The sequence below is a fragment of the Mixophyes fleayi genome, chromosome 5 (genome assembly GCF_038048845.1).
Source record: "Mixophyes fleayi isolate aMixFle1 chromosome 5, aMixFle1.hap1, whole genome shotgun sequence".
Lineage (NCBI taxonomy): Eukaryota > Metazoa > Chordata > Amphibia > Anura > Limnodynastidae > Mixophyes > Mixophyes fleayi.
Genome location: NC_134406.1, coordinates 52,999,493 through 53,023,089, shown reverse-complemented (window position 1 = coordinate 53,023,089; position 23,597 = coordinate 52,999,493). Strand labels below are relative to the sequence as shown.

The 23,597-nt window shown below is 39.5% G+C and overlaps 1 protein-coding gene across 1 annotated transcript; it reads right to left on the bottom strand.

The window, feature by feature from the left end:
- Nucleotides 1–204: 204 nt before the first annotated feature.
- On the bottom strand, nt 205–4,791 carry SP8 (Sp8 transcription factor). The gene is made up of 2 exons (XM_075211247.1): nt 4,418–4,791; nt 205–3,589 (listed from the first exon to the last, which is right to left on the bottom strand). Exon 2 carries the CDS (start codon nt 3,554–3,556, stop codon nt 2,051–2,053), a length of 1,506 nt encoding a protein of 501 aa, XP_075067348.1. The 5' UTR covers nt 3,557–3,589; nt 4,418–4,791; the 3' UTR covers nt 205–2,050.
- Between the last annotated feature and the right edge of the window lie 18,806 nt (nt 4,792–23,597).

The following is a 23,597-nucleotide window of genomic DNA, read 5'->3' as shown; positions in this document are numbered from 1 at the left end:
ATAGCGTAAATAATATTGTACTATTTATTTGATTAAAAAAAAGTTTTGTGTGATAGGGTCTAAATAAATAAATAAATAATAATAATAATAATAATAATAATAATAGTAATATAAACTGGTTGACAAATAATTTGAAATAAAGTAAGCATAACAATTAGAATAATAAACACATAATAAATGTTTCGATTTTTTTTCAGCGTTTATTAATACCATTATTTAAAATATTACAAATAAAACCAATTACATCTCATGCATTTAAAATGCAATCTAAAACGTCCCAGTGAAAGGTTTTTCCATTTCAATGTGAAATATTCAAATTATTTCAACATTACAACAAGGAGTACAGTCTGCAATACTTGCAAACTATGGATGTAGTGTTGTCAGTAGCTATAGACATATAGGTCTGTGGTGATTTATTTTTTTTTGAGTAGGAAATACACAGGCCATAGACAGTTCAGTTTCACTCTGACAAATTTATTTAATACATGAGTTTTTGCCTAACCCACTCGTACTGAAATAAAGGATTCTCACTTTTAGCTATATCTGAACTGCCAGCAAAAGTACATGCTCGGGTAAATTAAATGTCATTCAACATTAATGAAATAGTGTCTGCTTAGTTACAGTGTATATCTATCTAAAGTCATATTCAAGCAAAAACTAGATCCTCAAAGTGCATTTTCTGTTTGATGTACACTTCAAGAAACAAAATAATAATAATAATAATTATAATAATAATAATAATAATAAAAAAAGAATGCAGTGATCTGCGACAATTACTCAGTATTTTTGTGACAAAAAGAAACTCATTTGTACTCCTATATATTTTCAAATATTTACTGTAATTAATATACAAGAAAAATACTATACAAAATCGACTTCAGTACTCAGTTCCTCTAGTCCACGTATTAGTGGTGTTTGATATTAACCCGTTTGAGTTTCTCCAGTTATAAGGACTGTTTATATATAATTTATTTAGAGTGTGGGCCTTTGGCCAAGAGCTTGCAGAAAGTGAAATGATGGGTAATGTTTCTATAAGGGGTTTGGATGGGCTGAATTTACTCTGCAATATTTATGAAGGTAAATATATATTTAAATATTGCTTTTAGAGCTGTACATACACCAATAATAACAAATAAAATCCAAACATTTTCAATTATCCATAAATTGTAAAATATTTTGAAACAGGGTTAGTATATGGATTGCCCAATAATGGGATATGTTTACTAAAACCCTGGTTGGATTTATTATCACTTTAGTGTCTTTAGGGGCATATGCCCAGTTATCATGAAAAGGTTACTGTTTGATATTGCAAATAGGTCAAATGTATAAGTGTAAATCAAGTAAACTAACATTACCAACATTCATTACTGAATTCCAGTGGAATTGTCACGTGTTTACCTGTTTACTGAAACATCCCATTGTATTGTTAAACCCACTAATATAGACAGCAGCTTGTAAAAGTTTGAGTTGTGAGGGTGTTGCTCCATGTATACAGTGCATTAAACACGAACTGGGCAGTATATAGTTAGGCCTTGGTATGCTTTGCTGTCCATGGCAATATCCTTGATGATAAATTTCAAGACTACAATAAAAACATTGACCCTTAATTACATATTTCAAGACTACATTAAAAACGCGATAATGAAGCCTGAAATGCAAACACGACTCTGCCCTAGCAAAGCAAGTATGAATTGGTGACATTAACTTCAGTTATTGGCTCCGTGCTCCCCACTGCCCTGTTACATACAAGTTTAGCTCCAGATATTAGGTCCTCTAACTGCATTCTTCCAGTGAGCAGGGATGGAGGAATTTGCTGCTGGGTTTTACCTTTTTAAATAATTCCTTGAAAACACGACTCTTGTTATAGTGCATGGTGTCATGAGCTCAAGTGTGACTGAGCCTTCCAACTGTCCGGAGAACAATGCATGCACTTACATGTCCATGTCCTTAGTTACAAAACAGAATGAGCAGAGGGGCAGAGGGCAAAGATACCAGGTCCTAGTGTATATTGCAGGAGAGTGTAGGGGGCAGGGGGTTAACTGTTCATATCTCACTCCAAACCGTTTCTGTCCGTGGTGTGCAGCAACTCTGGGGAGTGACAGTGCGGGCTGGCCGAAGGGCTGTGCTCACTGTCGGTGTCGCTGCCTTTTTTACCCCCACTGCCTGGCCCCCCATTGCCAGTACCGCCACCTCCCCCTGCGCTGTGCGTCTTCACATGTTTGCTGAGGTGGTCGCTGCGCATGAAGCGCTTGTTGCACACAGGGCAGGCAAAGCGTTTCTCACCTGTATGGGTGCGCAGGTGCCGCTGTAGCTCGTCTGAGCGGGTGAACCTTTTGCCGCAGAAGAGCCAGTTGCAGACGAAGGGTCGTTCCCCGGTGTGCCAGCGTAGATGCGCTTTAAGATGGGATGTTTTGCCATACACTTTGCCACAGCCCGGGATATGACAGCTGTGGAGCCCTTTCCTCCTTAGACTGGCCCCGGCCGGCCCCAGCCTTTCTGCCTCCTGACAGTTGGGGCAATCACAAGTGGCTCTTCCAGAGTAGCGCCGGGCCGAGGAGCGGGGCGATCCCCCTAATGGCCCAGTCGGTGCCAGCATGGAGCTCGCAGATAGAGGTGAAGAGGACGGGTCAGGGTAGGACCCAGGGCCTATTACTGGCTTAAATCCGTCCATCAGGTGCTGCCCTGCTGGGCTTAATAAGTGACCCCCAGGGCTTCCTCCAGCTCCACCGCTGGCTCCTCCGCCTCCTCCTCCACCAGCTCCTCCGCCTCCCCCGGTGGTGAAATGTCCAAAGCCAGCGGCTGTATAGTCAGAGCCGTATCCGCCCAAAGGAGAGTGCAGAGAGCCCTGCAGGGTGCCCGGGTGTAGAGCTGCTCCCGCACCGGGACTCTGAACGTCTATCCAGCCAGCTCCAACTTCCCACCAGCTGGACGCGCCCCCTGCAGTTGCGGCGCTCACTTCTCCAGTGTGTGAGGGCTTGAACCAGGACTCGTACGGGTGCGCCATCCCGACCCGGGGATAGATGCTCTGCAGGCTGTCCACTGAGGCATGCACCTTGGACAGGAAGACCGGCTGGTGGTGGGACGCGGCCGCCGCTGCTGCAGCTGCCGCAGCTGCTGCCGCCGCCTCCTGTGATCCCCCGCTCACCGGGAACACCGAGTACTCGTTAGCAAATGGTGAGGCTGCTGAGACCACTCCGTTCCCCCCTCCTCCTCCGCCTCCACCGCCGCCCCCTCCTGAAGAGGTCAGAGAAAAGGCGCTGGAGCCTGGGGACCCCCCGCAGCTGAAAGAGTCCGACACTAGTGCCGCTGCGGCAGCCGCAGCAGCAGCAGCAGCCGCGGCCGCTGCTGCGCTGGAGGAAGAAGAGCCGACTCGGTGAGAGCCGCCGACCCCAAAGCCAGAGAGTGAGCCGGAACCCAGAGTGCAGCTCCCGGAGGAGGAGGTGGAGGATGAGCGCTTCCAGGGGTGGAAACCCTTCCCGAATGAGCCGGAGCTGTCCGATAAGGAGGACGGGGACGGGCTGGGGCTGCCGATCTTGTTACAGGTGGCGGCTAGCATGGCCAGGGGTGTGGATCCCAACCTGGGCTCTTCCTGGGGCAGAAAGAGAGAGACAAGAGAACAGGGAACTTTGTCAGTGGAGTTAGACATAAACGCTGCAGTGTACACACATTTATCACATACATCAGTAACATCATCAGTGGTTCTTTAATAATATTATGTTTGTTTAATAATGTTCTATATGAGCTACTTAGTTATTCATTATAAGAAAAACTTTACAATGCAACAGTTACCAAACTGTAACTCATGGTAAGTCAGATATTTCACGAATGAAAAAAATAATTTTTATAATGTTTTTTTTATATCGATTCCTCAATAAAAATGAATCAGTGTCTGACTTTTAAGCATGTTACACCAGTAAGATACGAACGGGATACTATCATGACCAATAATATTTCGAGATTGTTTAAAATCTAATTTGAAAAAAACTCTGCATATCATTACATTTAAACAAACATTTATACGAAATACATAATACTTTAAGGATTCAAATTCAGATTGGTTACTCTGCCCGAGTCATTTAATTCATTGATGTATTGTTTTATGCATTGAGATAACAAACTTTGCCTATGCTTTCATATTAAATAGATTTTAAGCAACAGCTTTTCCAAAATACCGAGCACTCAAAATATAAATATAGCAAATCATTTAAAAAAATTATAATAGCCCAATAATACATATAAAAGCAATTGAGTCCTATTCATCCACTACATCATTAGTGCAAAAGGTACGTAGTGCATATTCCACTTATCGGCCAATTATTGAATAGTATTAAAAAATAACAGTAAATTATAATAGTGAATAATGAAAACGTATTTAAGTGGCATAAATATATATATAAACAAGATCATTTAAACGTACCTGGCAGAGAAGAGGGCTGAGATTTATTACAAAAGGCAGCCGATATATTTAAGTTGTGTCTGCAGTCATGTAAGAAGCCACCTCTCCTCAGGAACGTGCTGTAAGGATGTTGGTACAAATGCCCTCAATACCTTATCCTCACTCAAAGTGACTCTGCCCCCCTTTAAGTTCCTTCCTCTTTTCTCTCTCTCTCTCACCCTCTCACTCCCTCGTACTATAGGACTCAATAGGAGACTGATAGCCCTTGTCTGGACCAGGGCTATTTTAACCCCTCCACTCAGGCAGTGAAAAAAAAAAAAAGATTCAGAATAAAAGATCTAATTAAACCAGCAAGAAAATCCTTAGACTCACCCCTAGTAGAGAAGTTGCCATCACAAAAGTGCCCTCCTCAGAGGATCTTTTTTTATATGTATAAATCAGAGCAGTGTTTTTTTTAGAGGTGTGCAATACAATGATCAGGTCCGCCCATTCCAGCACAATTGTAGCTCCTCTCTGGCTTTGAAGTACCGCTGAGCCCCAGCCAGCCAATCAGAGGCGCTGCTGGGTCGCCTAGACCCTCTGCTGCGTGAGGTCATCTAGACACTGTCACCCCTCCCCTCCTCCCCGGCAGAGGGAGAGGGGGCGCTGGAAACAGGAGGGAGTGGAACCAATACAATGACATTTCCCCAGCGTCTCCCCCCCCCCCCCCCCTCCACCTTTACAAGCACCATTTCTTCAGCCTATGCGAATTCTGTTATTGTACAAATTCAGCCTGAATCTGTTCATCAGTTTTTCTTCCTTCAGATTTTTCCCTTATTGTCTCTCTCTGTGAGTAGGAGTTAGCAATTTACCCAATCGGAAGTGACTGCTTGGCAGTGGCTGCAACAACTCCCAAGCAAAAGACGTCCGCTTTGCATACACTGACTGTTTACATTGTACTTGTTGTGGATTATGTTGTTGATTCACCAACTTAAAGTTTGTTTGATATATTGAACGAGCCTTTTCTTTTCAGAAACTCATTTCCACCAAGCTATTAAACAGTGAACTGCTAGGGAAGGACAGAAAGCATTGCTGGCATTGAAGGGGTTAAGGGCAGTGAAACTATTAAGAAGAGATAAGGAAGATCTATGGCTCTCCAGATATTGGGGAACTGCAGGAGGTTGGCAGCGATTTATAGTTCCCCAATAGCCTCATATTGCTTAAACCCGATCTATAGAATGGAAGTGCATAACTATCTATCTATCTCTCTATCTATCTATCTATCTATCTATCTATCTATCTATCTATCGACCCTCAGCTGTAGATGATGCAACATGTAGACATATTATTAAACAGTCATATAAGTCACTTTCAGGGACCATAAAGGTCTCTATAGTTTTTATTTGTCTTGCAGCAAGCTTTTGTAATGACAGCACACTGCAAAGTCTGGGTTATTAGTGCCTCCTGATTTCTCTAAGCAAAACGGATTCATCTTTCATTTTTCTCTTGCTGGGGGTCGATCTATTGCTGGACATCATATCTATTGATTACGGGCTGATACCTACACTATGGCACTTTGAAGGGAAGTGGGAAGTAAATTAATGAACTGCTTTCTTTCTGGGAAGGTTGACGGTTAACATAAATGTCGTGTTTATCTCTCCGAGATACTCTGAATGATTTTAGCCTGTTGAGAAGGCGTGACAGCCCGGCCCAAAAGGAGGAAGGGGTGGTACAAGGAGGGGACTCCGTTTAACAAATAAAAAAGAATTAACTTCATTGCTTTGCTCTGCTCCCTATAATGATATTCATTTCCAGGATCTAATGCACACTTGTTTAAATTGGGAACTTAACCCATCCGATGCCCGGGGGTGTGATATGAAGACCCCTGGCAATGAAAAGGTTATTACTACCTCATACAGATATCGATAAAATCTAAAAGACACACACAGATTCATAGATACATATATAAGTATAGATTCAGACATTAGTTCTTGTGCATCAATATAAAATGTGTCATACAGTGTTCACTATATATATATATATATATATATATATATATATATATATATATATATATATATATATATATCTATATCTGCTGTTTACTATGCATCTCGTTAGTTTATTTGTGTGATGCACTTCACAGCGTTGTTTTATTAAATGTTATTTAGGATTTTGTTGGCCCTGACAATGTATTTAAAAAACTCATTTGACAATATGATAAATTAAAATCTTTGTAATATTTTCTGTAAAGTACAGAAGCAAAATATATTTGAACTTTAGAGAACAATGACAATTAAATGTGGCATGTACATTCAGTTCTAAAGATGAAAAATACAAGCATATATAATGGAATCAGAAATAAGAAAAATAAATTGAATTTATTACTTCCCATTACTATTTTTGAAAAGCGCGCTGTTGTAGATTATTGGGCGAACATGACACAAAAGAAGTATTTTTTCAATAAATAAATTAAATAATATAAGAATTTTTAAGGAGGTAAAACTCCCCCCCCCCCCATGTGAATGCAGATCACACGGTCTTAGAAGACGCTGTTGCGTTAAAACCTGTATGATTTCTTCTAATGCTGACAAGTATTAACATTCCGACAGCATCCACAGCATAAATTTCATTTGAATTTCAAATTTAATAAACCAGGAGGTTTTTAATCATCCCCGGTTTTATTTGTTTGATATTAACATGCTTATTGACCGGGTCTGTTGACCAGTTTGATCATTACAGGACAGCAAAAAGTTAATTAAAACGACCACAGCTCCTTAATCATATCATCTGTCTCATCTACGTCGCTTCCTTTATTACAGGGTATGATGGATAGTATTTCAGATTAATTTCTCTGTTTCTTCGATTTGGACAACAGCTTTTGGGACCTAATTTACATCCTGCAAACAACCTTCAAAGAAGTGACTTGTTTGCACCGAGTAGTCGTGTAAGATGCCCAACCAGATTTTATTTTTAGAGGGGAGGGCGAGTAAGTAGCTTTACCATTCAAACACCTATACTGAACAAAACACAATGGAACACAAGCTACAAATATACACGTACAGAGATTGTAAGCTTGTGACATTGCTAGTGATGGCGATATGGGATACATCTATCTATCCATCTATCTTTCCATATATCTATCTATCTATCTATCTATCTATCTATCTATCTATCTATTGCTCATCATATAGTCCTTACATATCTGTATAGTGTTCTATTGCAAATATAAGAAATACACATTGTATTAATTGTATTAGCATATATTCCTTGTTTAAAAATTACCTAACTAGATGGTTAAAAATTATGTTTGTAAACATTTTGCACAATTTTTTTTACAATCGTTGAAAGAGTGTATTGAATTACTCCTTGTAAAGCACTTTATTAAGTCAATGTTAAGGGGTTATCTTGTGTGCACACCGAAATTATATTTCTCCGCAAACACATGAAGAATCTCACAGTTAATTCATTGTTCCTGACAAAGCTTATGGGTAGAGTAACTGTCTCAGCAGTATAATATTTAATTAATAAGGATGCTAGACATAAAACCATCCTGTTTGTTCAAAACTTAATCAAGCATACAGTGCTCACATTTATTGTTAAATATATATATATATATATATATATATATATATATATATATATATATATATGTTGGTCTTGTGCCTTTAAAACAGATAGAGAGCACAGCTCAGACTGTTAGCAGCGGATTTAATCAGAACTCAGTTTAAGAGCTGCAGATTATTGGTGCCAAAGACACAGCCGCCACATACTCCTCAAAATGACTAATATTGAGCACATGTGCCTTATTATACATATACATAATATATGTGTATGCACTCACTAAATTAAGTATGTGCATTTAGTAAGATTAAATAAAGTCTCTGCTATTCACTTATAACCCTACAAATCATGTGTCTGAGTCCTGATCAGGTAAGTCAATAAAAAGATGAACAGTGTAAATTCTACTGCCATAAGCTCAATGTATAGAGGGATATATAAATTGCTGTATTCTATTTTTTTTTTTTCTGTTCGTTAGAGAGAAAGGATGAGTCTGTACTCTTTTTAACATTATATATCACTTTCTCACTGGTCCAGGTTTCTGTTGAAAAAAAAGTGCATTTCATCCCTGCCCCGTATTGATTTCTGTTCATGCTCCTCTTAAAGGGGTGGGGATGTATCCAGATTACACAGCGTCTCCCCCAGACGGATGACAATTGTAATCGCAGTTTGGAAGATAAATGTTGCTTTGGGAATTGAGCTTAATTAGAAGTAATCTAGGAGCTGTTCTGGGTCTTCATCTTTAAGCACACATATGGTCAAAAAGTCGAAAATCGCAAGCATTTTATTGGGGACTGAAGCAAGGGGTCTGGATATTAAATAATAAGGAAAGCTGATAATTACCAGTCAGTCGCAAATTGCGCGTTAAATGGGAACGCGTGAATTTATAACAAAGCGTCCACAGCTACATACAGCGTTCACTATGATTGAAAGAATTATTTAGCTGTGAAAGGCAGAGAATATGATGTGACTGCTCTGCTCTCAACAACCACGACCCGCAATCTCTTTCTAACACACCTGTGCAGTGGGAAAGTACAAACCATTGTCCTCCAACAAGAGAATATCAGAGTGACTGTGGATTATATGAATCATTTCTAAAACTCAATGTTACTTATGGATAATGGTGAATTTATTCCGATAATGCTGACACTATCTTGCACCCTTTGATAGTTGCCACTATTTAAAGAGAGTTTACATTTCAGGGAAACTGTGGCCAGAGTTTTAGGTGGAGACTTCCAGCTTTATTTATATATTTTTTTTATTTCTGTTAAACTTTAAAATCAAAAACATCACAATCTCTCTCTTCCCCCCATTCTCTCTTTCTTTATCTCTCTCCTTTTCTCTTTATCCCTCACCCGATCTGTCTTCTCTCTTTTGTTTCTGTGTTTATTTTTTCAATACATTTTACTAGAAAAGATGAGACACTCACTTCTTTAAATAATATCCCATATACGGAATATTTTTGACAGAGCACATTTAATAATCTAAGGGGCAAAGGAAAAAAAACTCCTTTGCTTTATAAACCGGTTCTAATTACCTGCCATAGCAATTAGCTGACTCTCAGGAAGAAATTAGATCGCTCAATGTAGCATACATAATAACGCGAATAATTTCGTAAAGGAGCCCAGAACGTGAGTTTGCAGCAGGCACCAGCCTTACACAATGATGTCTCGGCACAAACAGGGGGAGAGGACCGGGCTATGAAACCCCTGGCTGGGATTCAGCACCAGTAGCATTTACATATGCGGAGTGATAGTCAGACTCAGACACTCAGCTCTTCCAGATCACAGTAATTAACACATAGATACTTCAATGGCTAAACCTGCTTTCCAGATGATTTTTACAATGCAGCTTTATGTCACATTTGGCAGTTTCAATAGCTGGAGTAGTTTTCTGGCTGCATTTTTACTATCATCTGTTGAGCATATTTTGCCTTTATATAAATGACATAATATTCCTAAGTGAAGTTTTAGTTTTCGCTGTTATTGGTGAATGTGAGTCTGGTGGAGCTGTGCAGCTGTTTCTCTGTATGGCAGTGTTCATCTGGCATACAACCCTGTTGTCATAATACAACCCTACTTATCAGAACCATCCTATTGTAGTCATGCCACACTGCAGAAAGGCTGAATATTCATTTTTATTACGCTCTACATATTAAGTATTGATATACAATATATTGGCCAAATCAATAATGTCACCATTTGTGCTTGTTATTAATTTAGTGCTACAAAAATCAGGAAATGCACTGTGGTGCAAGTACATAAATAAAATACTACACAAGGATTGAAGAAGGTAAAATACTGTATATACTCCAGTAAGCAGTGTCCTCTCATATTCAGTACTGATGTAATTTGCAGCATTGTGTACATGTTTTCATTGTGGGGGTCATGTAAGTGTAAATTGCATCCTGTACTTTACTTGTATTACAAGCCAAACATATCTTATGCACAATGGACATCATCAGTGTGGATCTTAAACTAACCGGAGGTGTCAAACATCAAACATTAAAACCATTCGGTGATGTTTTTTTATCTTTCATACTTTCTGTACATTCACTCCCTTATTCTTTGTTTTTAATATTTCGCCAGCATATCTTGATAATAAAGGCTACTTGCCCATTAATTAACATACATGACATCATTTAGAGTCGGACGCAATGTGCGTCTAAGACGTGGAGGAGTGGGAGTGTTACGCAGCTTGGTAGGGTATTATGAGTTGCAAGCAACCCCCAGTTGCATCCCACTCGTAATGAGCTGCGAGCAGTTCCTGCAGCTAGCTAACCGCTTGCGCCACCTAATTCCTGCAGTTTTAGCTCTTTTTTGATGTGTGTTGCGTCTGCGCCTTACTGCGTCTAGGATTTACTTACAGGGTCACACCTTCACAATTCCGCGTTACACCCTTTCTCTCGTAGTAAGCCGCAAGCTGTCGCAAGTGTAAATTGCGTCCAAGATGCAGACGGATATGGTGCTTGCTGCACAGGCGTGATAGTGCTTTTTTGGATGATGTGCCTAAAACGGACTTTGCGTCCGACTCTAAATGAGGTCCACAAAGATAGCTCATTGATTTTAACAATAATGAATAAAATTGACATTTCTATGTATTTCAGTGGACCTGGAGTGCCTGTTCTACTAATTCCAACTCTGGTTCTTTAGTGTTATAGTTTGTGTTTGTTGGAAGAGCACTCCCTCATTGATATAAGGGAATATTTGAATTTGAATAAGATTTGATGGAGGCTGGTCCCTTTCCTTGTGCGTTTACCATTCTTTCTTAGAAAATAGGCCTTAGAATGTTCATATGCGATAACATTAAAATAGGTCACACACCCCATGTCTTGTCTCAGTTTACCCCCCCCCCCCCACTCCCCCTTACTTCCCTCTCTCTCCCTCCCTTATTACATTACAGAAAACAGACCTCACAATCCAATATATTACTCAATGGTTTGGTATTTAATATTTTGATACAGTTCAGACCATATAATGGAACGTGTAATTTATTTGACTTTTTGTTACCTTTTTTGTACGTTCTTCTGTGTAAAGGCTGGTGCTGTCAAACAGCCCCCTCCATATGTATATACTGTCACCTATTTTGGTCTACTTTGGCTTTCTACATTGTGGACCTCTTTTAGAGTCGGATGCAAAATCCGTTTTAGGCGCATCCAACAAAAAAACACTACCACGCATGTGCAGAAAGCACCATATCCGCCTGCATCTTGGACGCAATTAACACTTACGACAGCTTGCGACTCACTACGAGAGAATGGGAGGAACGCGGAATTGTAAAGGTGTGACCATGTAAATAAATCCTAGTCGCAGTGAGGCGCAGACACAACACACGTCAAAACAGGGCTAAAGCTGTGCCGCAGGAATTAGGTGGCGCAAGCAGTTAGCTAGCTGCAGGAACTGCTCGCAGCTTGGTAAGGTATTACGAGTGGGACACAACTGGGGTTGCTTGCCACTCGTAATACCCTACCAAGCTGGGCACACTCCCACTCCTACACTTCTTAAATGGACTTTGCGTCCGACGCTAAATGAGGTCCTGTATTTATACACTGTGTGTTAGTACTTTCTAAATGAAGTTATTAAAAAAAATAAATAGGTCACACACACATTAGGTAAGGATTATTTTCACACTGGTGAAGGGATGAGTACCGGAGATAGGGTTAGAAACTGAGTGTGGCTATTGTAAGACACTACATTATCTGTTAACTTACGAATGCAAAACATTAAAAGCAAAAGTTAAAATACTAGACTAAACTATTAGCAGAATATTAATTTTACCCATTATAATATAAAATGTATTCTTTCAAAAAATTGAATGGGTTAAAAATTGATGAGTTTTCACTGCGCAATCTCTCTGCACCATGACACATTCTAAATGTGGCCACACATGCTGTGATCCTGCAGCTCAGCCATTCAAAGGAAAGCTGCCCAATTCCTCTGCAACATTCTAAATGTGGCCATAGATGTTGCTATCCTGCAGCTCAGCCATTCACAGGAGCACTGTCCAATTTGTCACACAAGTTGATCACTTCCAGGGTGAGGTTGCAAAATAAATGTACACTCAGTTACACAGTGCTGAAGCTACCAACCACATTTGTAGAGCAGTATCCTAAAGGGATCTGATGTAGGCCAAAATATGGAGACTCCAGGCAGGTAAGCTGCTCTGTCACCAGTGTCCTTGCCCCTGTGTATGAAGTTACCAATTCACACTAGGCATTTCTGCAGAGCATAGTTGCAAGACTGTCAGTCACACTGTATCTGCTAAGTTCATACTTGCCCACTCACCCGGAATGTCCAGAAGACTCCTGAAATCCGGGTAGGTCTGCCAGACTCCTGGGAGAGCAGGCAAGCCTCCCGCATCCTGCCCGTCGGGAGGCAACATTTATGCCCTGCCTCCGTGATGAAATCAACATTTTGACGCTGGAGGTGGGGCTAAAATGATGTGATTCTCCCCACCATGCCCCGCCCCCTTAAGCCCTCCCACCACACCCCCATTCCGTTATCTGCCGCAGGCTGACTATTCAAAGTTGGCAAGTATGGCTAAGTTATAGAAGGACCTCCCTCATGGCATGGTATCCCGCCTCAGAGCAATGAAAAGACCATGGTGAATTAGTTAAGTATATAGTGGCTTTACTCGCACTAGCCCTGTAAGCAATGTGCATGCCACATTTATAAAAAGACAGACAAAGGAATCATCAGCTACCTTATATTTGCATAACTATATGATTGTTTTCTAAATTTAAAATGTTATGTAGAATTGTTGTCCTACATACCAGTAGACATATTTAGATAAATATGGTATGTAAATATATAGACATGATTCTGCACATACATGATTTTGCAGTTCCATATAATAAGTCTAAAAGACCGCATTTCCTCATGCATAATACAAATTGACTATTTTCAATGAGCACAAAAGATGGGCTGCTTCCCATAGAATAGAATGCCTTGTTACTGAAGTACGTGTGGAGGTGAAAGGATAGACGTATTTTGTAATCTCCTGAGACTGTTTTATATTTCCCAATGTATAGCTTAGAAGCTCTAATATCCTTTTACATTGGAATGATCTTAATAGCTCTCCTCAGGTATAATCCATAAATTTGCCTCAGCATTACCATTAAGCTGATTGCAGATTTTATTTGTGTAACTACAGGACTTCAAGTCTAATAGTTTCCACTGTATTGTACAATCCAACAGCTGTACTGGGCCTAATTTAGACTGTCTGCTTCTGCGTGTAGCACAGAAATACTGGCCAGCATTATTTTAGCACTGCGTTTTAGAATTGAGCTTGGCTGCTCCCCCTCTTAACTTTAAATCTATCTGCACATTTTAAATGCACCCCATCTGCAACACAACATGTTTTTTTGCTAAGGTGCAAAATTGCACTTTCCAGCTGGATTTGCTCCTAAATCAGACCCATAATGCACTGGAAGACTGGATTGTGTCTCATGTGACCTGTAACACAAAGACAATCAGAAAGATCCATAAAAATTTCATTTGATTTTGACATTTTTCAGTGATATTTGCTTATTTTTGACTATCAAGTAATGTTTTTATTAATACATGCTATTGATAATTCACTTATCTTTTTAATGTTAATCAATAATATTCATAGTTTAATCCACCGTCACTTATTGGAGTTCCCAACAGCCTCTTTTTCTAGGACGTGTCCATTTTTATTTGGTAATGTGCCTTATGGGGACTTCCAATTTTTCCACAGAAACATTGCTAAGAATAATAAGCGAGTACAGCTGATGTAATGTATTTGTCATTGTACTATCTATCTATCTATCTATCTATCTATCTATCTATCTATCTATTTATCTATCCATATATATATATATATATATATATATATATATATATATATATATTTAAATTCAAAATAACTTATTTTGTTATCATCCTTTGTCAATGTAGTATTAGTGATTTTTACAGCGCAGTACAATTAATGTTTTCAAACACAGGAGTCTTTGGTAGGGACAGTTCATTTTCTTGGATGCCCTGCCTGGGTTTCAGGAGTCCTGGGAACTGAACAGGTGACCGTTACTTGCCTCTTGTCACCATTTTCCATGCTCCAGCTCTCTGCATTGGCGGAAGGACCTGCTGGTGTGCATAACCAGAACTAAGCAGGATGAGCCAATCAGAGCTGAGATGAATGAAGGGGCAGAATTACCTCCGCTGTGCAAAGAGGACTTTTCAAAAGAAGCAGCTCACTGTACTACTACATGTGTGTGCACAGCCCCTGTATGTGTGCTGACACACGTGTTTTGGTTTTGGATGTGGTTTTGGTTCTAAAAAATCTTTGTGTTTTGGCTTTGTTACAGGTTTTCCCCCAGGTTTCATTTGTTAACATTCCTATCTATTCCCCAATTCAACAACCAAAATGTTGGCTTTTATGGGGGCCCAAACTAATCAAGCACTTCAGTCACAAAAGTGCCAGTCCCTGTCGCTGAAGTGCTTGGTTTGTTAAACTATGTCCATGTCCTTTTAAACATATGGGTGTGGGCCCAAGGACAATGTCATCTTGACTTGCACAATTTAACATTGTGCCCTCTCATCATCTTTTAAATGTCTATTAATGCTGCTGTCCGTAGTTGAGGTTTTGTGTCCACTCTCGTCTTAATGAAGGATTTTATAACTCTGCTATCATTGCATTTGCTTTCTCTGATTCAATCCAAAAAATCATTAATCAGTCTATACAGTTCTCTAACTCCATCACATAGTCAGCCATCATATCTCCATCTATACATGTTTTATTTGCCAGTGCCAATTAGTCATCTTAATTTCTCTGAATGTGGACAATTGCATGGTCTTCTCAAGACAGATGTTTTTGGCAACCAAATCTGCATCAATGTCACTTATACACACTTATTTGTGTGGGAAGGCCAATTATTGGCCTAACTGAACAGTCTGTTTTACATATTTCTTAAACTTCACTAATATAACATATATAGATTACATTGGTCGACACTCATTTTATTCTCAATCATAATAGAGTGCCTTTGGGCTAAAATTGTGGTTCTGATTCCAAATCAAAACGGATTTCCTAGATTGGCTCTAATTCTTTAGATAATTGGTACCCCATTGATAAACATAAACATGTTAAAAATGTAATGTCAGGCAGAGCCTACTTACAAGTCGCATTGAAATGATCTCAAACCATACAAAAGTAAACATATGAAATATATAATGGCATTTTATGCTGATTCAGATAATTACAATTAATACATAGTAAAACACTGTACTATTTTAATTTATGTGGGTTATCAGGACAATTACGTTGGAGGCTCTATCAATAGTTTGCCATCATGTGTCTGTCCCATCGGCATTGATACCTTTCCTCCAGCACCTTTATATCTTGATGAAACCTCTTCCCTTGTTCTTCACTAAACCACCAAGATTATCCTGAAATCTGTTTAAGTGGCTATGGAGTAAGTGTACCTTTAGGCATAGTATTACCCTCATTTTTAAGCTTTTGAGCATGTTTTGCAACAGTTCTTCATAACTGTCTGTTTTGTGGTTACCCAAGAAGTTCTTGACAACTGAGGCATAACTGCACCAGGCAGAAGCTTCAATGCCATTCATAATTTTTGTGAAAGCTTACGAATTTGAAGGCCATCAAAGATTCCAGCTTTTATGTTTTCCATACTTAGCACAGGGTAGGATCTACAAATGTATTTGAAATAATTGCTATCTTTGTCAAAGGCCTTAACAAATTGTTTCATTAGTCTCAGCTTGATATGGAATGTTTGGAGAATGATTTTTTCCCTGTCAAACAATGGACTTTATTCTTACACTACAACCACTCTGTATACAACTTGACTTATTTACACTAATTACATGTATACAAATATATTACATGGACAAGAATCTCAAACTGGACATTAATATGTAAATCCATGGTAAATGGATGTAGATATACATTGTAACTGGCATATATATCACGGTTTGATTCACAAGGGCAGCATTACGGTCCACATCTACCGCAATCGTAGCTTAAACAACCACTTAAGTAAAATGATGAATGCTTTTCCCTTTGAGAAGTGCATAGTACTAGTCTTTAAAGTTTTTAGAATGAGTGCAGACCACCTTCATCTTCCTCAGTGATGACAAACAACATTGTTATAATCACCTTAATCAACATTTATTTATATAACGATAGTAAATTACGTAGCGCTTTACAATTGGGTATCTACATATCTAAATATTTCCTGATGCCTCTGTTCATCTAATGATATCAAATTGATCTGATCAGGCATGGTAGGGAATTCCATAAGTGAGTAGCAGCAAAGGAGAAGTCTAGTAGGTAGAAGTGGTTCTAGAGATGAGCTGCATGACATTACTATAACTTCTAAGCAACAGAAGCTCATGTAAGAGCACTAGGCTGAGCTCAGATATGAGGAAAGGAGAGAAGTCACAGAAAAAGTGGTAATTATTGATAATATATATTTAACTATTTTCTCCAGTGACTGCATTGTCATATCCTAATCAGGCTGCCTCTTTCTATAACAAAACACTCACTACAACCCTTGACAATGCAGCTCTAGCTACTACATATAGGGCTAGATTTACTAAACGGCGGGTTTGAAGAAGTGGAGATGTTGCCTATAGCAACCAATCAGATTCTAGCTTTCATTTTGTAGAATGCACTAAATAAATGATAGCTAGAATCTGATTGGTTGCTATAGGCAACATCTCCACTTTTTCAAACCCGCCGTTTAATAAATATACCCCATAGTCTCCGACGATCAAAACCCCAGCTATGGCAAACAAACAGACCCGCCACCTGCAACAATGCTCCCGCACTGCAAAGCGACACTGGAGGAAATGTCATTGCTATCCTGATTTCCCCCACTATAAATTCATCCTTTCATCTTACAGCACTACCCTTTCAATTGCCAAACAAACAATCTTCAAATCTCTAATATCCACACAGTCTTCTAACCCATGTCGCCTCTTTGCCACCTTCAACTTACTTCTTTGCCCACCTGCACCTCCTCCTTCTTCCTCCCTCACTGCCCATGATTTTGCCACCTATTTCAAAGGCAAAATTGACACCATTCGACAGGATATTTCCTCATGCCAAATTCCACTCACTCCAATCACTCTACCCATCATTATCTACGCTCCCCAATCCCCCCTTAATTCATTCTCTGCAGTAACTGAAGACGAAGTCTCTGCACTCATCTTATCATCTCACCCTACAACCTGTCCACTCGACCCTATTCCCTCCCAATTACTCCGCTCCCAGGGAGCCAAACTGTAGGCTTCCCAAGAGCGAACCCCTAGCAGGTCACTGGATGCCATGCGTTCATGTGTCTACCAAATGCCGGGCTACGCTTCATCATGGTTGCCTAGCATCCAATAACCTGAGAGAAGATTGTAATTAACACAAATAGAAAGTTTTCATTTCTCTATTACACAGTGCACACTGGGCCAGTTGTCCCTCTGGCCATCCACCATCTTGACTAGCCTTCTGTGCATGTGCAGATCAGGAGTTCTCTTTATAACCTTTCCTTTATTGGTATTGGCTATCCATTAGCGTTGTCTCTATTTAGGCACTCCTGACCCCTCCTTAATTGTCTGATCTTGATTCTCACCTCCTCGTGTCAGCTGTGTACCTTCTTTCTGTGGCTGCTGGTAAACCTGCCTCCTGCTGTATGCTGTAGTGACCGCTGCTTCTCACCTGTTGGCCGGATACTCTTAGCCACATCCGTGGTAAACCTGCCTCCTGCTGTATGCTGTAGTGACCACTACTCACCTATTGGCCGGATACTCTTAGCCACATCCGTGGTAAACCTGCCTCCTGCTGTATGCTGTAGTGACCACTACTCACCTATTGGCCGGATACTCTTAGCCACATCCGTGGTAAACCTGCCTCCTGCTGTATGCTGTAGGGACCGCTGCTTCTCACCTGTTGGCCGGATACTTTTAGCCACATCCGTGGTAAACCTGCCTCCTGTTGTATGCTACAGTGACTGCTGCTTCCCACCTGTTGGCCGGATACTTCCTAGTTCCATTTATCAACATTAAAGTTAGCTGTACTCCGTTGTTCTGCGGCACTCTCTTGAGGACCGCGACCTGCGCTGTGACGCCGCAAAACCCAAACCCTCTTGCGGGAGTCCCTGGAGAAGACCAGTCACTGCGTTAGACTCCGCGCCTCGAGAGTAGTGATAACAACTAGCAGAGCATTTGGTCAAGAACTTCTAGTGACTGTGACACATCCACTGGTGGACAGTGGTTTAAGAACGTCCAAAGCGCTCCTTTCACCCATTTGAGGTGAGTGCAGTTTTATTATTAGAATAACCTCTATAGCACACAGTGTACATTATTGTTTTATTTCTCTTTTTTTTCAGTCAAATATTAAAAGAACATGGATCATGTATGTACCAACCAGCAAGAGACCTCCTGATAAGGATATAAGTATGCCGCAATATACTCCAAGCTAAATTTGTTTCAGGAGCAAGGTTGACTTTTTCCTTTGGTTGTAGTCATCTTACTTACTGCAAATATTGGTGCTAAGGATTCATACTCAATAATCTTGTAACCCAGTGAATAGGCTGCTGAATTAATATAGCGCCTTAGAGGCGTCGGTGATGATGTGATAGCAGAGTCGATAAGAAACTCCTCACTCTGTTCTGCCAGCTGGTTGTTACGTGCACTTGATAGTTCAGAGCCGCTGGCTGCTGCTGGTGATCGGGAACCGCAACCTCCACACTTCCTACATCTCAATCTGGATGCCAATCTTAAAAATGTATATCACCCATACCTTAATGCCAGTACTTTATAGAAACTAGCCCTAATAATGTAGATGCTCTGATGCTGGAACAGTGCAGCAGATTTTTGTGACAGTACCGTCTTCATAATGAGTGACTTCTAGGCGCTTCAGGCTCAGTTGAATGTACAGAAAAAAAATGCCCAGAGTAATCTGGGGGCATGCACGTTCTTGGCGGGTTTCCATGAACATTCATCTAAACTAATCCTTCTACTTAATAAGGTATTATAATTCCCCATGGAAAATATGAGAGTTCAAAATCTTCTCTACTAAAAACTTCTCATGACTACAGACTTTGATGGATGGGGTGGTGAGATTTTGCAAAGAAAGTGGCACAGCAAGCCAAAATGGAAAACAATGTTTCACCACAGATGGGGATGGTCTGCCTATCAGAGAAAATGCTCCAATAAATGTATTTGCTAATTTGGGTGATGGTAGCCAATCACTCCTGATCCCACACACAATAATCTTTAGCAGGTCTGCAAAGTTTGTCTGCCAGAATTTTATATAGCTTTTGAGCTTCACTAAGCTTAATTGTCAAAAGCTTCCAATTGTCTTGTTGTTTGTTATAAAGATTCAGGAACATGGGCACCATTGTCGGGGATGATACCAATAACTACTAAAAACTGGACTTTTGTTTGGTAGAGCTATATATGGCATTATAATATGCAAACTTGGCAATAGAGATTAAATCCACCCAATCATCCTGCTGAAAGTCAATGCAGGTTCTGAGAGATAGCTCTAAACATTGATAACACAGGGAGCATAGTGAAGGTATGATGTGAGGAGCAACATGATGGCATTAAACGTATGGCACAGTTATAATATAATGTTGGGTACACAGTGAGGCAGCAAACAACTGATTCTGGCCCTTGGCATATACAGGGCTACAGAATTGCAGAATGACTGCACTTCTGTGATTTTATTCAAGCTAAATGCTCCCTATTTTTTAATTAAGGATATCACATTGGGAGTAATTTTGTAAAGTGTGTACCCAGCCTAAGGGGCCGATTCAATTAATTTTTCTAACGCTGCGCTGAAACGAAAAGAAAACAAAACACTCTGCATTAACTCAGAACCCGCTGCTGTTTTCATTTTCCGCCGTGTTCTAAATAGTGCAATTCAATTCAAAAACTATAAATGCGTCTCCCGTGCGAATATCATAGGTGAATGCAAATGTTATGAGAGGAGAAGGGAGGGTTTAACGCTTTCATGTTGAAGTTATAACAAAAATCTTCAGCAACATTACTGTCATCTCTGGGATTTCTGGTGATTCCCTTGTGACTCCATAGGATCTAGCAATTTTTTGCAGTGAAAAATTCAATTGCATTACATTACAGTACCCATTTTATATTATATTTTAATTACACTACACTAATTTCCAGTTATATTCATACCAAAGTACCTCAAAACACATTACTACAAACATATATACATAATAGGGTAGATTTGCAATTTTTGGAATAAAAATATTTGTGTCCTTTATAATGTTTTTTTTTAGTTCTTTGTAATTTTATTTTTTAAAAAAACAATCAATTATCACATTTTTAATACATACTCCAGTTTTTTTACCCCGCCAGGAGAGGTGCGAGATAAAACTGCCTATTTGACAGTTTACATCGCTGGGTTAACATATAATTGAATTGCTCACTTGTGCTTTAGCCTATACCTTTAGCCTAACCCGCAGCGATAGGCTGTTTTCAGTAAAAAAAAATAAAAAATATTGACAATTGAATTGCGGGGAACAGCATCGTGCTCCAAAATCACACAAAATAGCGTTAGAATGGTCTAACGCTGTGTTATACTAACAATTGAATCGGCCCCTAAGTGTAGAATATGAGGTAGGGGAGTTCAACGTACACTCACAAATGTAGGCTGGTTTAGTTTGTATGCCAGGGCTAGTGCCAAAGGGGCTGCAAAAATTTTATAGTCCCCGAATTTCATTTTCCTGAAGAGCTCACAGCAGACTGATCAATTTTACATATGGTCAGTATTTTCTGTCATCCTCTATTGGTGAGCTACATTCAATAGGTTGAATAGGATCCCTGTTATCTATGAATTTCATTCTAGTTTACCAGTGAATTAGGTTTGATATATGATATTTATAATATATGTGATCTTGAAACACAACCCGTCTATTTCTCTCCTAAATTACATGTTCCTGAGCAACTCCATTTTTTTCAGCTTATAATTTTATCCATAGCTCTTTGGCTTCTGGAGTGGCCAAGGTCCAAGATTCCAGTGTTTAAGTTTTTCTAGTTCCTGCAATGGAATAAAGAATCCAAATGAAATGATTAACCATAGTGTGTTATTCTTGAGGTTTACAGTATTTCGCTTTAACCACATGAGTAAAAACTATCATTGTGGGAGAGTATATGTTGACAATTAAAAAAAAAATATGGCCACCGACATGTTCTCACTGTAAGAGGAATGTCCATTGAAGGCAATCATATTCCTCACCCAAAATTAGTGATATTATGTGTTGACAGGCCGTGTGCAGGAGTTTAGTGAGAAACAAAGAAAGCATTACCATCTGCTTAAGAATGTGCAGGAGGAGAAGGCACTTTGAATGTCTACAATTCTTTACAACCATTATGCTCATTGTGCTGGTGGAAGAGGAGTAAAATAAAGTTTATGTCATGTTTGGAACTGAGATAGTCTGGTGTCCAATTACTAGTGGCCACTACACTGTATCTGTGTTTAAATCCCTGAGTATTCAGGGGACACACTGGATATGTATGTCACAGCCACACCATAGCCGAAGCAGGAGGCCACAGCGAGTGGGGTACATCAACAAAGTACCCCAAGTCAGTGAGAGTTATTAGATAAATTCAAAAGTGTTGTCCTTTGTGGTAAATATTGCTCTTGTAATTAGAGTTGGATTCACTCTCTCTAGCAGAAATTTATTTTTTAAAAAATGTGATATAACCAGCATATAGTGCTGATTTCCATAGAGCTTTTGCATGAATTATTTGATAGAAGTGACACATTTCAGCAAATCTCTAGAAATAGCAGCAGTTTGCAAGTAGTTTGTGAGTAGTTTCACTTCAACTTGGCTCAAGCAGGACTCCTTAGACAAGCATGCAATGCTGATTACCAATTTCCTTTAGTAGGAACACCTATTTCACAGAAATCTCTCAGTCCATCAAATGTTTTACTTTCTTTATGATAATAAATACAGTATAGCTGTTATATTATGCAATTTGAATTTTGTTAAAACAATCATTTCCACCAAGGTTATACTCTCTTTAGTGAGCACCTTACCTCTGGCAGCAGTACATTGTGGTCTCTCACCTTGCATGTACCATATACATACACAGGTTAATGTAGAGTTGGATGCACATACTTGTTTCTTGTAAAATTCACATTTAAATATTACTTATGCGCACCAAAAATGCTTACACATATGTCCGTACGCAGATTATGTTGCATCGTACACTTACGGCTCTTTAAGACTGGAGAGGCGGAATGGGAAGGGGAGGAGCAGGTGAGTATAGGCTATAGGGGCATGTTCACGTAATTGCAACTTAAGTAGACCTGGATGCATACAAATACAAACCAGTCAGGAGGAATATCTCTTGCGGGTGCTGGAGGGATAATAACCATAGCACTAGCTATCTGCTTCTGATTTTCTGACCACACCCACTTCATTCATTAGTGGGGCTCCTACATTATTTGCATTACCTGATATTCCCATTTGGACTGCATCAATAAAGAAGATATCCTTTTGATTTTTAAAAGGGAAAACAACTTTTGCATTTATTATTAATACTGTCCAGACACTATTCTTTAATGTGTACATGACAGTTTATTGCATTATTATATTGTGTACAAATAGGGTAATATGAAAGTTGCATTTACTACTAATACTGTCAAGCCACATTTCTGCATTTTACGCTATCTACGCTATCCCTATACTACCCTTACATTATCCCTATGTTTTCTCTTCACTTTCTCTGTGCTACCGTGGTGCATATATATACACACTTGTTTCTCCTGATGTAAACATGGTGCATAATCTAGTTTTTTAGAGCTGGAGTTGGTTACACCTACATTTATTTATATATATATATATATATATATATATATATATATATATATAAGAAAAATGGAGGAGGAGGCACACAATAGTGTAGTATATTGATATAGTATTGGGATCACACAAGAACCCACAGTAGGACTGGAAACACCAGTGGAGGGGAAACCAGGAAACAAAAACTGTAATATAACATCCAATGTGTAGATGTAGAATACAAGTTACAGCTTATTCTCCAACAGAGTCACAGTGGGTGAACTCGCAGAATTTCCATATATTAAACACCCAGGACACACTTATGCAGATGTATGCGTACCAGATAGCAAAACTTTTAAGCTTTGTGTACGT

Coding starts and splice junctions, on each gene's coding strand:
- SP8 (XM_075211247.1), bottom strand. CDS start 3,556: ATGCTAGCCGCCACCTGTAACAAGATCGGCAGCCCCAGCCCGTCCCCG.